Here is a 16,385-nt window from a genome sequence, read left to right as displayed (position 1 = left end):
GTTCACTATTTTAAGGACTTTTTGGGTGTACGTGGTCCCTTACGTTTGAAATCACCTCCTTGTTCATTTTCCAGTTATTTAGAAAACCATAAAACCCATTTGCCCAATATTAACTTGATTATAAGGACCCAAATGAGGAACTAAAATCGATAGGATAGGGGATAACGTAGCGATTACTGGTGTTTCCATCACTGGGACCCCCAAAGATTCAAAGTACAGGGTCTTGAATGGAGCGTAGATTTGCATGCTCAATCTCTGCTGCGTTCATTGTGTAAGGGACTGACGGAAACAGCAGTGCACCGCCCGGGGCTTTCTCTGAAAGCAGCAGAGATCGAACATGCCCATCTCCACTACATATGTATGCTGAGCAGAGCTCCGTTCCTAGATTACAGAGCCCCCTTCTCAGGATCACTAGGGGTCCAAGTGGTTGGATCCAAAACAGAAATTAAGTTAGCTTACCACTTTGGGAACAACCCTTTATGATGACCTTTTCTGATGTTCCTCTGATTTTCCTACTTCCTTGGTATCTAGGTGGGGTGGTGATGAGATGAGCCAATCCGAACTTAAAAGTTTGGGGTTCAGTCCGGACAGTTAGTATCCGATGCTAATCGCCAAACTCGGACTTCTTCTAGAAGTCCGTAGCAATGTTCGGAGTTCCGGGAGAAGGAGATTTAGAATTTTCCAACTCAAAAGTTTGGGTCCACATTGTTTTTAGTGGGGTTCGAGTTCTGGTCCAAGTTCTAGAACCGAACTTTGGAATTAAGTTCGGGTCGAGTACAAGAACCAGAACTTCCATCGTCCTCTCATCCCTAGAGGTGATAACAATTCCCACTCCTTAAAAAATGTATTTATATATTTTGAGAACATTATCTATGTTCGCAAAAAAATAAAAATATCCAAGGAGAATTAAAATTAGAGGACTGTGTTCCCTTTAGCTAGGAGGGTGGCTCAATGGTAACATAATCACAGTTTATATTAACGGCAATCTGTTAGGAAACCAAGTAAAAAGTTTCAATCTCCCTGCAGCGCCTCCGCAGGAGAAATCAAGCATTGCACTGTTTTTTTAAATCAAATACATTTGTAATTCTAGCAGTAGATGCTATGTACATAAAAAAAAGGGGGAAAGAAGCTATATGCCATAAAAAATCAGAAGTTTATTAGTATGTATTAACTTCCCCTGGTCAAAGCTACACGCGAAACGCGCGTTGGGGAGCCACAGCCGCTTTAAGGTAAAGTGCCTTACATACATCTTACACCTATCCCTTCCCTTTGGTCTTTTCAACATGTATTACAGCTATCAGTACCTTTTTGGACACTGTCAAACCTCAGTGCACTGTTTTACTTTATTCAAGGTGATATTCATCCCTACCTGGAAGCAAAACCCTTTTGCTCCATACTTCTCAGAACATATATACCTGCTTGTTTTTTGTACAGCACATGATTTTGGGTCTAGGGGAAAGTCATGGGATTGTGATTTATTGTGCAATCAGCACTTTACACTGGCACGGTTTCCTTTTTGTGGCTGTCTTTTTTGCATTTGTTGTCCCTATTGATTTTACTATATTGTTATTTAAATACATACTAATAAACTTCTGATTTTTTATGGCATATGGCTTCTTTCCCCCTTTTTTATGTACATATTATGGAAATGGCAGTAATACATTTGGATGCACAGTAGATGCTATGTGTAGCTGTATAACATAGTAGTTTAATGGAATAATCAAACATTGACCTGTAAAAAGCCTGTTATATTACGTCGATATCCTGTGGCCCACAAACATGTGTTTATCAGATTAACAATTGTATTGGACATGCAGTTTAATATAAAAAATAGATCAATGAACTGATAGTGTTGGCCAGTAGATTTTAGCAGTATTATGTTTGCCCAGATATCAAGTCATAAGATCATGGGCAAAAAACAAAAAGATTATGCCGTATTGGTGCAAAAAGAGACAACCAAGCAGCAAATGAAGCCGATCACTTGATGCAAGACCAATAGATAGAAAGCAATGGAGTCTAATACACAGAGAGACAATATGACATGAAGAAAGGAATGGGCAATGTAAACCTCTGGGCACTGCTTGTGGATGGTGAAACGCCTGGTTTGCAGTGAAATGTATGGCAGATACAGAACTAGCTACAGAAGATGTATATAAGGGTGACAAACAGATACTCTAGATGGATTTGAGATACAGTACATAGATATAAGAGAGACAGATACATTGCATTTCTAATTCTTTAGTAATTATTTAAAACAAGATGTAAAGAAGGATAGAAGGAGATACAGTAGATAGATGTCAGATACTTAGCTATATCGGTAGACATCAGATAAGTTATGATAGACTGAGATACCTATCAATGAATAATATCTCTCTGATTCCAGAAATGGATAAGTAAATAGTCACAGTGGATATAAAAAATCTATACATCCCTAAAATTCCAGTTTATGTTTCAAAAAAAAAGAAAAAGAGACCAAAAAGAATCATTTGAGAACTTTTTTTTTTTTACCCTTGATGTCACCATAATCTATGCAAATCAATTGAGAAACAAACTGAAGTCACGTTGAGGAGGAAAATATAAATATCAAAACTAAAATATTCTGGTTGTATAAGTGTAAACCCTCTGTTATAATTAGGGATGTGGTTGTATTCAGAATTAGCCACATTTATACTCATGTTACATAGTAATCAGTCCATTGCTGCCATCATTTACAGTGATTCTGATTAACTCCATATAAAGTTTAGCTGCTCCAGTAGGATTTTCCTGTTATTTTCTTAGTAGTATTTTACAGCATAAGTCATGGCCTTTAAACAGCTTACAGCACAGCAAAAGGATCTCATTCTTGAAAATTATCAGTAAAGATAAAGGTATAACATTGTTTTCCAAGACATTAGATATGCAATGAAAAACTGTGAAGACAGTGATCAAGAAGTGTCTTAAATTTGGCACAACAGTGACAATATCCAGATCTAGATGGCCCTCAAAAATTGATGGAAAGAGAAGAAAAAAATTGTTCCGGTAGGCTGCCAAGAGACCTATAGTAACATTAAATGAGCTGTAAGTATACCTGACAAGTACTGATTGTGTACTGCATCTGGGGTAGGGTGGCAAGACGGAAGCCTTTTACAAAGAAAAACATTCAGTTCCCACTATGTTTTGCCAAAACCTATATCAAGTCTGACATAAGCATGTGGGAAAATGTGTTACGGTCTTATGAGACCAAGGCTGAACTTTTTGGCCACAATTTCAAAAGGTATGTTTAGTGTAAAGACAATACTGCACATCACCAAAATAACACCATACCCACAGTGAAGCATGATTGAGGTAGCATTATGCTTTGGGGTTGTTTTTTGCCAGCTTGAACTGGAGCTTTGATCAAGGTAGAGGGAAGTTTGAACAATTCCAAATATCAGGCAATTTTGCATCAAAACCTGTTCAGCATGACAATGACCCTAAGCATACCTCCAATCAACCATAGGATGGCTTCTCTAAAGCAAGGAAAAGTGGCCGAAAATTGTCTATTCTACGTAGATGCACCATGCTGATAGACCCAAAATGCTTGATTGCTGTCATAAATACAAAGTATTTGTGCAATGGTGTACAAATTTATGCTAGAGCATTATTTTAGTTCTTGATTTTCCAGCCGGGAAAAATTTCAGTTTGTTTTTCAATTGAACTGTACAGATTATAGGTGATGTTAAAAGGTGGAAAATATTCTGAAAGTATTCTTCTTGATTTTTTTTGGTATGTAAATAAGGGTGCATAAACTTTTTTTATTCACTGTAAATAGATAAATAGTTAACGAATATGTGAAAATTGCTAGAGACAGATAAATATATATTTCGCTCCGATGTGTGTGAGCAGATAAAATATTGATGGGATGTTACAATCATATATACCATTATGGACTATTGTGAAATGAAAACAAACAAGCTGCAAACCAGGAGACATTATCAAATGTATATAATCGTGTAGATAACATGTACGTTAAGGGAAATCCATGCACTTAAAGATGGTCACATGCAAAGCAAGAAGGTCATAGGTCCAAGTACCAGGTCAAGGGTGGCCTTGAGGGGTCGCTTCAGTGATGGAACAGCTGGCTGAGTCTTAATTAGCAGGCAGGGAGCACATGATGGCAATGGCCAAAAGGGGTCAAGCACAACAACATAAACAGCAAGCAGAGGTGCGTCATAAGAAGAGCGACATGGTGGACAGGTGAAAAGAAAAAAAAAAGAATGCATTATATACTGTATCATAATAGCTACACATGCACGTGATGACGACTATTGTTAATGCATTGGAATACAATACAACAGGCTTTATTATAGCTTTATGAAAAGCAGCAACCCAAGATAGAAAGTGTATGCCGCAGTATAGCTTTCAAAAAAGGACAAAACTACGCCGAAGGGTATGTCCACTTAACAGTTTGTCGATGAATATAATCTACAAAAAAAAAATGAGCAGCTTTGTAACTACACCGTGAATTTATCTTCCTCTGATTTAGAGCTACAGCTTTTATTATTATCGTTCAGAGCTGCATTCATAGTTCTGCCGAACAAGCTTGTTATCACATACATCATTTAGTTGAGCTTTTAGGCCATGTTCCCACTTGTGAGAATGCTGCTTTTTTTTTTCCTGCAGGCGACCACACCTAAATACACAAGAGCAATCGGTAACAATTATTTCATTTTTATTTCTTGCTTAACGAGTTTCTTTTTTTTTTTTTTAAGGCATGGTGTAAAGACTACAGTCAGACAGCCATAGATTCTCTCTGGGGCCGATTATACAAATGACACCGATCAAACTCTGATCGGAGCATCAGCTTCGTGCGATACGATTCTCTTGGACAAGAAAATCAGAGCACGCTGAGGAGAAGATGGAGAACAGAATTTCTCTCTTTTCTCCATTCTGTGAGTCTGCGGAAATCAAACTGCACTCAGATGTCATCCGACTGCAGTCCGATGTTTTCCACTGACCCATAGACTTGAATGGGTGAGTGTCTTCTGAGTTCACATTGACAGATTCTGTCAGTGAAAAAGAATGCATCAGCACTGCCCCATTGAATAACATTGGTCTGACTGTGTTCTATCTGATAAAACATGGTATTATTATGGTCTGATCTATGCACTCCTGTGAGCGGGTTAAGCAGATGTTTTTAATGCATTTATTTAGTAATGTTGCAGAAATGTTGTGATTCTGCATTTAAAACACAATTGTGATTTTATATGCATTTTTTTCCAGGCTTCCCATAGAATTCTATGGGAAAAAATGCACACACAAAAACAAAAAACAAACAAACGATAAAAAAAAATATATATATATATACAATACATAAGTTTTCATGAAACATTTTGGTTGATATATTAAATGCAGTAGGTTTTCAAAACAGAAAAAATATGCAACGTTCTCTTCTGTGGGAACATGGCTTCATAATGCAGTGGTACTTTTTTTTTTTTTTTTTCATCAAATACTGTGCCAAGTGTGTAAAAGCTATATTTTCCAGAAAGCCGTGTGTTTTTTTTGAGAGTTCAGCCCTGAAGCCTGTAGAATTGTTCTATACTAGGACTACCCCTTCTTGACCTAAATGTTCAACCCCGATAAAATAAAAAGCCTATACTCACCTCCCGTGGCGGCGCCGTTCCAGCGGTGTCAGCACTTGGGTTCCTACAGCTCTCGTGCGGCGTAGTGACACGCTATCACGGCGCCCAATCAGCACTGGTATCACTGTCTCCGCCTCAAACTGATAGAACATGAAGAGGTAATCCGGCCTGTGCCTGATCTCTGACTTCATCTTTATGTTTAATCTATAAGAAGGGGGAGACAGTGACACCAACACTGATTGGGTGCCAGGCACCATATGTTACAACACCACACGAGAGTCCCGGGACCGCGAGTGTTGACAAATGTTGGAACCGTGTCGGCACGGGATGTGAATATAGATTTTTTTTTTTTAAATCGAGGTCAAACATTTACTTCAAGAAGGGGTCGTCCTTGTAGTGGACAGGACCTTTAATCCAGCTCTTTACTAGAATACATTTTTTACTTATTATAGTTTGTATTTTTATTTAAACAAAGTTACACAAATTTTTATGGAGATTAGTTCCATAAATCGCCTGAAAAAAAATTATTGTCAAAATATGGACATACCCTTTAGTGGTGGATTCCCAAAGCACAAAATTCTAACTGTCTGTAAATTCAGTTCCCAATTACTGATTTTGAAGAGCACAGCAAGGAAAGAAGATTTCAACTCCCTATATCAACGTCTATATACTGAGCAGCACTGGCCATGCTTGTGATGAGGGTGATGAGCACGAAGATCCGAGTTGTCCCAAGCACAGAAAGACATACAGAGTCATACTGAGACTAAAAGACAGGCAGGAGCTGTGTGTCTGAGGCTGGTAGGAACCGCATGTCTGAGGCCGGTAGGAACCGCGTGTCTGAGGCCGGTAGGAACCGCGTGTCTGTGGCCGGTAGGAACCGCGTGTCTGAGGCCGGTAGGAACCGCGTGTCTGAGGCCGGTAGGAACCGCGTGTCTGAGGCCGGTAGGAACCGCGTGTCTGAGGCCGGTAGGAACCGCGTGTCTGAGGCCGGTAGGAACCGCGTGTCTGAGGCCGGTAGGTACCCTGTGTCTGAGGCCGGTAGGTACCCTGTGTCTGAGGCCGGTAGGTACCCTGTTTCTGAGGCCGGTAGGTACCCTGTTTCTGAGGCCGGTAGGTACCCTGTGTCTGAGGCCGGTAGGTACCCTGTGTCTGAGGCCGGTAGGTACCCTGTTTCTGAGGCCGGTAGGTACCCTGTGTCTGAGGCCGGTAGGTACCCTGTTTCTGAGGCCGGTAGGAACCCTGTGTCTGAGGCCGGTAGGTACCCTGTGTCTGAGGCCGGTAGGAACCGTATGTGGCCATAAGTTGCTCTGTGAACACCGCAGTATCTACTAGAAGTCAAAGCTCTGGAGAAGAACATTTCTGTAGTAGTAGATGATTCAGTGCAGCAAGTCACACACAATTTTTTTTTTTGTCGATTCTCACAAGATCCATAAAAAAATTAAGGTAGGTAAAAGCTTCTATGGGCATCATGTAACAAATCTGTGCCACACTGATTAGTAGTATGCCTATGTGCCTGAGTTTTTAAGAGTAATCACATTTTGGGTTGTAAAATTCTCAGCCAAATTTTAGTAGCAACAATTTAAAGAATATCTGCATCATGTCAGTCGTCACGGAAGATGTTGCAGATTTAAAGCAGCACTCCTCCTATCAACGTTTTTATCATAATATATTGCCATCATCATATTATATAGCACTGTGTACTTACAATTGCTCATTTTGCCTTTCTACCTAAATAATTCTTCTCTTTTCCATTACGGCTATGAAATCACATGATTAATAACTGACTAGCTAAATCCTTCTAATCTCTATGTAGAAATAAGGCCGGCCTCACACTAGCGAGTTTTACGGACGTATGAGCGCATAAACTACGTCCGTAAAACTCGCAAAATAAACTGCACAATTATTCTCAATGGCCCAGCTCCTATCAGCCGTATATTACGGTTCAGTATTATACGGCTTTCTACGGCCGTACAAAATCGCAGCATGCTGCGTTTGTCAGCGTATTGCGCAAAAAAATCGCCAATGAAAGTCTATGGGGGCGAGAAAAATACGGATTCCACACTGACCAGCAGTGTGACTTGCGAGAAATACGCAGCGGTGTTAGTGAAAAGTCGGTAATTCAATTGCCGGCTTTTCATTTCTCCTGCACAAACCCGACAGGATATGAGACATGATTTACATACTGTAAACCATCTCATATCCCCTTTTTTTTTGCATATTCCACACTACTAATGATAGTAGTGTGTATGTGCAAAATTTAGCCGCTGTAGCTGCTCAAATAAAGGGTTAATTGGCGGAAAAAATTGGCGTGGGCTCCCGCGCAATTTTCTCCGCCAGAATGGTAAAAGCCAGTGACCGAGGGCAGATATTAATAGCCAGGAGAGGGTCCATGGTTATTGGCCCCCCCGTGGCTACAAACATCTGCCCCCAGCCACCCCAGAAAAGGCACATCTGGAAGATGCGCCTATTCTGGCACTTGGCCACTCTCTTCCCACTCCCTGTAGCTGTGGGATATGGGGTAATGAAGGGTTAATGCCACCTTGCTATTGTAAGGTGACATTAAGCCAGATTAATAATGGAGAGGCGTCAATTATGACACCTATCCATTATTAATCCAATTGTTGGAAAGGGTTAAAAAACACACACACACATGATTTAAAAGTAGTTTAATGAAATAAACACAGCGGTTGTTGTAATAATTTATTGTTCTCTCAATCCATCAGGAACACCCTCGCTTGGAAAAATAATAAACGCACAAGATACATACCTTCTGGTGAACCGTCTCGTCCCACGAGGTAATCCATCTGAAGGGGTTAACTAATATTACAGGCAGGAGCCCTGCTAAATGCAGCTGTGCTCCGTGCTTGTAATTCCCCAGCGAATGAATGAAATGTAGGTCATTGACCTACATTTCCTTCAGTCGCGGTGAGGCGCCCTCTGGTCGATGTTCTCATGAACTGCAGCCTGGGAACTTTTTCCCACGCTCCAGGTCATATGAGGACATCCACCAGGGGGCGCATCACCGCGACTGAAGGAAATGTAGGTCAATGACCTACATTTCATTCATTCGCCGGGGATTACAAGCACGGAGCACAGCTGCATTTAGCAGGGCTCCTGCCTGTAATATTAGTTAACCCCTTCAGATGGATTACCTCGTGGGACGAGACGGTTCACCAGAAGGTATGTATCTTGTGCGTTTATTATTTTTCCAAGCGAGGGTGTTCCTGATGGATTGAGAGAACAATAAATTATTACAACAACCGCTGTGTTTATTTCATTAAACTACTTTTTAATCATGTGTGTGTGTGTGTTTTAACCCTTTCCTACAATTGGATTAATAATGGATAGGTGTCATAATTGACGCCTCTCCATTATTAATCTGGCTTAATGTCACCTTCCAATAGCAAGGTGGCATTAACCCTTCATTACCCCATATCCCACCGCTACAGGGAGTGGGAAGAGAGTGGCCAAGTGCCAGAATAGGCGCATCTTCCAGATGTGCCTTTTCTGGGGTGGCTGGGGGCAGATGTTTGTAGCCACGGGGGGGCCAATAACCATGGACCCTCTCCTGGCTAATAATATCTGCCCTCAGTCACTGGCTTTACCATTCTGGCGGAGAAAATTGCGCGGGAGCCCACGCCAATTTTTTCCGCCATTTAACCCTTTATTTCAGCAGCTACAGCGCTGAAATTTTGCACATACACACTACTAACATTAGAAGTGTGGAATATGCAAAAAAAAGGGATATGAGATGGTTTACTGTATGTAAACCATGTCTCATATCCTGTCGGGTTTGTGCAGGAGAAATGAAAAGCCGGCAATTGAATTACCGGCTGTTCACAGATATCGCGCTGAATGAAATCTAAATACAGAATATATATATATGTGTCTCAATGACATATATATATATATATATATATATATATATATATATATATATATATATATATACTGTATATATGTTTTCCCGAACATTTGAGCACATAAATCCATTAGATGTCGGTTTTGCAAGCCTGCGCGAAAATCTCGCAGTACGGATGCCATACGGATTACATACGGAGGATGCCATGCGCAAAATACGCTGACACACCCTGACTACGGATCACTATTTTGGGAACATTTCTCCGTATTACGGCCGTAGTACGGACGTATAATACATGGCGTATTGTCTTACGCCCAGTGTGAGGCCGGCCTAAGAGGTAAATTTTCTGTGCACAAGTCATGAGTCACTGCAAAAGTCTATGGCAGGAGGGGGGAAGCGGCTAAGTCACAAGCTGAAAAGGGGAATGATAAATGCAGGGACAAGAGACTTCCTGTTTCTATATAGAGCAGAGAAAAGAGAAGAATTATGGGTAGAAAGGAAAAATGAGCAACTATAAGTACACAGTGCTATATAATATGATAACTGCAACATATTAAGACAAAGACTTTGATGGGAGGAGGAGGGCTTCTTTATTCTCCTCCTTTACAATGCAAGGGGTAAATTGTGTGGCTTAAGTGCACTAATTTTTCAAAAAACATTAGCAGCAATATTTACCGTGAGTTCTGCAACAAAAATGCCGTGTGGTAACATACCCTAAAAAGAGACACAAACCCTTTGAAATGTCAGAGACATATGACCGCGGTTCTGATCACTGGTTTCGTATGGCAAGACCCCCACCAGTTACTAAATTAAGGGGACAGAAGTACTATGAGGCTGGTCACATGTGTGTATTTACTGAGCAGAAAAAAATAAAAAAGTCACCTATCAAACTCGCCCAATTCAATTCGAGTAAATGAAAAAATCTGTACTTGATCCCATCCATGTCTCATCTGAGTTCTGTCCATTTTTGACTTTTTAATGGAGCAGTTAGGAATTTCCTTTTTTTCATCAGTTAAAAAACGAATTCCACGCTAATGGTAAAAACATGGACAAAAGAATGAAAAAAAAATTGGATCCAGCATACTGATGAAAAACAGTCATTTTTTTCCTCATACAAAACAAAAGTAATAATGTCTACTTAACAAGGCCCAAGGGCTCATGCAGACGTCCATTTTTTGTCAATAGAACACATACATATAGTGAAGTCTACGAAGGTATTCACATCCCCAATTTTTTGTGGACCGTGAAAGATCATGGAGACCTGTCCTATATTGAACCAAATGGCACATCAAAATCGACAATGCAAATCTGTAAATCTGGGTTAAAAGAAAAAGAAAAATTGGACAGCATTCAGATGCCAAGGACAAGGGAGAAAACCATTTTTTTCTTTGTTTCTCAACCAGGGCGAAACTTGGGCGAAATTGTGAATGAAATAATTTTTCTCGAATGTAAAAAAAAAAAAAAATGGCAGTCTGAATGAACCTTTACTCAGAGGCCAAAGTTTCAGCCGAGTTCTGCTTTTCTTGACTACAAACCCAAAGTCTGAGTGGTTTTGCCCCATCGTTATAGTGATCGGTGGAGGTCTCAAAAATAACGCCTAGCCCTATGCCCCTTTAGGGAAAATGGAGGCCATACACAGTGCCTCCGGCTTAGAAACCGGTTCTATTAGCTAAAACGGGACTAATATGTCAGAGTATCGTCTGGTGTGACAGACATGTCTAATTAATGTATGACATAGTAATAATTCAGTTCCCTTCAAGGAAAATGAAGCAGCGCCTAACAAGAGAAATTTAACATTATCAGTACCCGCACCCGCGGCAATCGTCTCATCACCGGGATGGCCACATTCATTGGTTGTCTTATCTTCATAAAGCAGCTCCTTATTACTGCTCCTCAAACTCAGTGATTGGGGACTGAATATTAACATAATGTATAACTCCAGCGACGGGTAACATTAGGGGCTGCTGCTTTATGTCGCATGAAAAGTAATTTATGCCGATAAACAGCTACAAAAAAAGTGCAGACGACATTCCATGTGAATGATGGAGAACACAAAATAAATGTCACTTCATAATCACTACATTTTATAAACCCAAGCGATGTATGGAGAAATAATATAAAACCTTATTAAGAAGGAATTTCTAAAAATTTCTAGCAAATACATAAAGCCTAAGACAATTTCCCCCCAGAAATTAAAACTCTGGGAGATAAAATAAGGTCATAATTACCGGATAAGAATTCACCATAATGGAGACAGCGCACCCTTTAGCATATGAGAAATCTAAAACTCCTCCAAAACATTTTTTTTTGTAATTAAACTGTTAAGGTTTAAAAATTATCATTGAATCCTATGAGACTTTATCTTAACTGTACGGTCATTTAGTAAGGAGACCAAAGCTCCATTGATAAATTTGATTGCTACCGTTTCTCCTGTATATGAGCTGGAGCAGTGGTCCTCCTCAATACTTGTACTTGGACCATCTATGGCCTGTACAGTTGATCTATAGGTAACCAAAAAAATTGAAGCATTTGATTTTTCTAGTAGATCTATAATTTTTTCAGGATGGAAAAAAAAATTATTTGGCAGGCCAATCAGCACACACATGGAATGAGGAGCGAAGGACAACATCTGCAAGGAGTTTTTATGTTCTTCTCATGTTTGCGTGGGTTTCCTCCGAGTTCTCTGATTTCCTTCTACACTCCAAAGACATACTGATCGGGTATGTGGATTGTGGGCCCTAATGGGCAGAGTGATGATGATGCTTGTAAAGAGCTGCGTAAATTAATGGCGTTATATGGGGAAGAATAATAATAAATAATACACAGCTGTGATGGGGTCGGACAAGCACTACTGTGAGCAAGGGCAATGGTTTGACTACTGGAGGAGAGACCCTGCTTTGATTGTGTGGAGTGGGTCCATAAATTGCTATGACTTCTAAGAGGGCCCTGTCATCATTGCTGGGGAAAGGTGAGGGTCCTAATAAGACCATTAGGGGGGAAATGCAACAATGGATCAATCACCCATAAAATACCCTAACGAAACCTTAGAAATATTACATAGAAGTGGACAACTCAACTATTCACCACAAGATGCCATGGAGGTCATAGGTGACCAAAGATCTAAAAACAGTGGTGAAACATGTTGGATTTCGCTCATATCTGTACTGTATATGGTCTATGCTCATAGTATGTTTTTCGCTAAAAGAAAAATATATGGGGTCTCATGCTATAATCTTTCCTTAAGTGTCCTTTCAGAGGAGAATTTATGGATATGTGAATATCATAAAATCACCCTTGGACCCTCACCTTTCCCCAGCAATGATGACAGGGACCTCTTAGAAGTCATAGCAATTTATGGACCCACTATGTAATATTTCTGAGGTTTCGTTAGGGTGTTTTATGGGTGATTGATCCATTGTTGCATTTTTTAGATGTAAACAAAAATGCAACAATTTTTTTAAAAAAGTCCAGCTTCTCTAGATCCAAGAAAGGCAAGCCTGCCTAGTTATCAGCAATATGCAGGCAGGTGAGGCATCACTACATAACCAGGCACGCTTGGTCCTCAGATAACCAGGCGAGTACCCCTGCCTGAGCCTTATGGGCAGCCGCTATAAAAAAATACGGAAGATCTTAAAATGCACTGTATTAGTAATGATATGATGGATATTCTAGTCAGACATGTTTTAGGAAGACAAATACATACATGAACATACTGCAAGAGTTACGTATGTTTTAATTAGCCCCATGGCACCAAGACTCCGAAGAGACAAGGAGACAGGGTAAGCCCTTACCATCGCAGCTGCGGCTGTTTGGTTCACCTGGTGCTGAGCTGCCTTTATTTTGGCTTGCAGGTGTGCAGGGGGGTGAAAGTACTTGCATTTTTCCCTAGAGCATCGGCCTTTGATGTAATCCATGCAAACAGTTACAGTGTTCTCATTGGTGTCAATCATGGCAATATCTATGGGATGCGCATAGCGGCAGTCATTCTCACCACGGGTGCAGTTCCCACGCTGGAATTCTCTACAAACCTGGAGGACACATGAATTGCAATTAGAAAACTACTAACACTTGGGTTGCAGGACAGATCGCAGCATGCAGAGAGGGCAATTTGTTCCCAGTTATCAAACAGCAGAACAGTTTATTATGTGGATCGTTAAATGAATAATAATAATAGTAATAATAATATACATATACCCTCATACGCTCACAGAAAGAACAGGATAATCATGCATTTCGGACAAGCACAAGCATAACATTCTGAGTCCTTCTACCAAGACAAAGAACAGTATGTTTACTCAGAATGCATAGATTATCCTGTGCCTCCTGTGTATATAATAATAATATTATATATATATATATATATATATATATATATATATATATATATATATATATATATATATATATATATATATATATATACACTCTGTTCCAAATTATTATGCAAATAATATTTCCTCATATTTTCTCTAAATTACCTATCTGAATTGCAGTCATTGTTATTTTCCAGTCATCTACTATTCTAGTATAATTGCAATGTTTTGGAACAAACTGCCTAAGAAAACAGTATCTTTTTTAAAAAAAATAAACACTCAAAATGCATGTTCCAAATTATTATGCACAGCAGAGTTTTCAACCTTTTTTTTTATTTTGAACAAAAAAATGGTCAATAGTGAAGTTATAAGCATTATCAGCTTATTACAAAATGAAATCAAACAGTTTTCAAGTGAAAACTTTATTCTAGGTGATGTTACATTTGCACATAGGACCCCTTGTTCGAAAGAAGCTTCTGAACTCTCTCGTCCATTGAATTTGTCAGTTTTTGGATGGTTTCTGCTCCAATTGTTTTGCATGTGGACAGAATACCCTCCCAGAGCTGTTGCTTAGATGTGAACTGCCTCCCGCCATCATAGACACTCCTTTTGATGATGCTCCAGAGGTTCTCAATGGGGTTGAGGCCAGGGGAAGATGGTGGCCACACCATAGGTTTGTCCTCTTTTATGCCCATAGCAGCCACAGATGCAGATGTGTTTTTTGCAGCATGAGACGGTGCATTATCATGCATGAAAATGATCTTGCTGCGGAAAGCACGGTTCTTCCTCTTGAACCATGGCAGGAAGTGTTGTTTTAGAAACTCCATATAGATTACGGAGTTCATCTTTACCCCTTCAGGGATCATAAAGGGGCCGACAATCTCTCTCCCCATGATTCCAGCCCAAAACATTACTCCACCTCCTCCTTGTTGGCGCCTTAGCCGTGTTTTCATGGGGTGTCCATCAACCAGCCATCCTCCACTCCATCCATCTGGACCATCGAGCGTTGCACGGCACTCATCGGTGAACAAAACAGTTTGGAAGTCAGTCTTCATGTATCGTTTGGCCCACTGGAGCCGTTTCTGCTTGTGTGCAGTGGATAGAGGTGGTCGACAGGATGGCTTACGCACAGCTGCAAACCTCTGAAGGACCCTGCATCTTGTTGTTCTGGGGACGTTGGAGGCACCAGCAGCTTCAAAAACTTGTCTGCTGCTATGACAAGGCATTTTTGCAGCTGCTCTTTTAACCTTATGCAATTGCCTGTTGGAAAGAGTCCTCAATTTTTCCTTATCAGCACGCACACGTGTGTGCTGGGAATCAGCTACATTCTTCTTGATTGTGCGATGATCACGATGAAGTGTCTTGGCAATGTTGATTGCAGTCATGCCTTGACCTAAATACTCCACAATTTGTTGCTTCTCAGCAGCCGACACATCCTTTTTCTTTCCCATTTTGGCAAAAAATGTAGGCTGCTTAATAATGTGGAACAGCCTTCTTAAGTAGTCTTGCCTTTGTTTGGACACACCTGCCAAACTAATTTGCACAGATATCTGCAATTGCTTTCAGTGATAAAAAGAGCCCTGACACACATCACCATCAATGAGTTTAAATGACAAACAAAAAAATTCTAACCTTATCACTCCTAAACTCTTTGTGCATAATAATTTGGAACACAGTGTATATATATATATACATACTCAAAAAAGAGGCAGCACTCCATTGTTAAAGTGAGACATGTGGTTGGTTTAATCGACCCACATAGCCGGGCGACGTTTCAGCTCGCCCGGCTATGTGGGTCGATTAAACCAACCACATGTTTCACTTTAACAATGGAGTGCTGCCTCTTTTTTGAGTCTCTGTGAATCTGGTGCAATCGTTGGACTGGTTGCCTGGGGCCCTGCACCCGAAGATAAGTACAAGTGTAGTGCTGTTCCTTTTTTCTTTACTATATATATATATATATATATATATATATATATATATATATATATATATATATATATATATATATATATATATATACATAATGTGCACATTATATTTACCGGTATATACAGTATATATACAAATGCACATACATACGGATATCAGTAGCGTAGTAGCTACTGGGGGGCAGAGTTGGTGGTCGCCCAAGGCCCCGCTCTCTGAGGGGCCCACCCGGAGATACACTACTATTTCCCTGCACAGCCATCTAGCTGCTATGGGGGCTGTGAGCCGGGGGCTATGGGGATCCGCCCACCATTCGCATGTTTAACTGTATTGGCTAGATGCAGATACAGTTGACATTCCCCCCTCTGAAAGTTTCTGAATATTTTCCCACCCTACAGAGTTCATATGAATTCATGCCGCCAGGGGGCGCAGCTTCGATGATGGCACCGCTAGTTACCGAAGCTCTGCCTCCTGCATTTCATTCATTCCCCAGTCTTTACAGCCGTGAGCGGTTGCATTAGCAGTGCTCCCGTTTGTAAATGTAAATGCCCCCAGATATGGATTACTGCGTGGGACTGACTGTACGGCGGACAGGTATGGGATATTGTTGCTTTTTTATTTTGGAATTTATTTTTACAGAAGAACGAGGGCTTCGCTTGCATTGAGCATGCAAAAAAGATA

At 40.4% G+C, this 16,385-nt stretch overlaps 1 protein-coding gene across 7 annotated transcripts in view; it reads right to left on the bottom strand.

Annotated features, from left to right (window-relative positions):
* MBNL3 (muscleblind like splicing regulator 3) overlaps nucleotides 1–16,385 on the bottom strand; it is a 156,145-nt gene that overhangs the window by 21,821 nt on the left and 117,939 nt on the right. For 4 of the 7 annotated variants that reach the window (XM_077285343.1, XM_077285346.1, XM_077285344.1 and 1 more), the window contains exon 5: nucleotides 13,254–13,490. In XM_077285343.1, coding sequence (XP_077141458.1) covers nucleotides 13,254–13,490 — 237 coding nt within the window. Of the gene's footprint in view, nucleotides 1–4,052; nucleotides 4,107–13,253; nucleotides 13,491–16,385 lie in introns of all 7 variants that reach the window. The other 3 variants (XM_077285341.1, XM_077285345.1, XM_077285342.1) reach the window with 1 other exon arrangement.

Source organism: Ranitomeya variabilis, chromosome 2, assembly GCF_051348905.1.
Source record: "Ranitomeya variabilis isolate aRanVar5 chromosome 2, aRanVar5.hap1, whole genome shotgun sequence".
In the NCBI taxonomy this organism is placed as follows: domain Eukaryota; kingdom Metazoa; phylum Chordata; class Amphibia; order Anura; family Dendrobatidae; genus Ranitomeya; species Ranitomeya variabilis.
The sequence above is the reverse complement of the archived record's forward strand: the minus strand, read 5'-3'. Positions and strand labels throughout refer to the sequence as shown.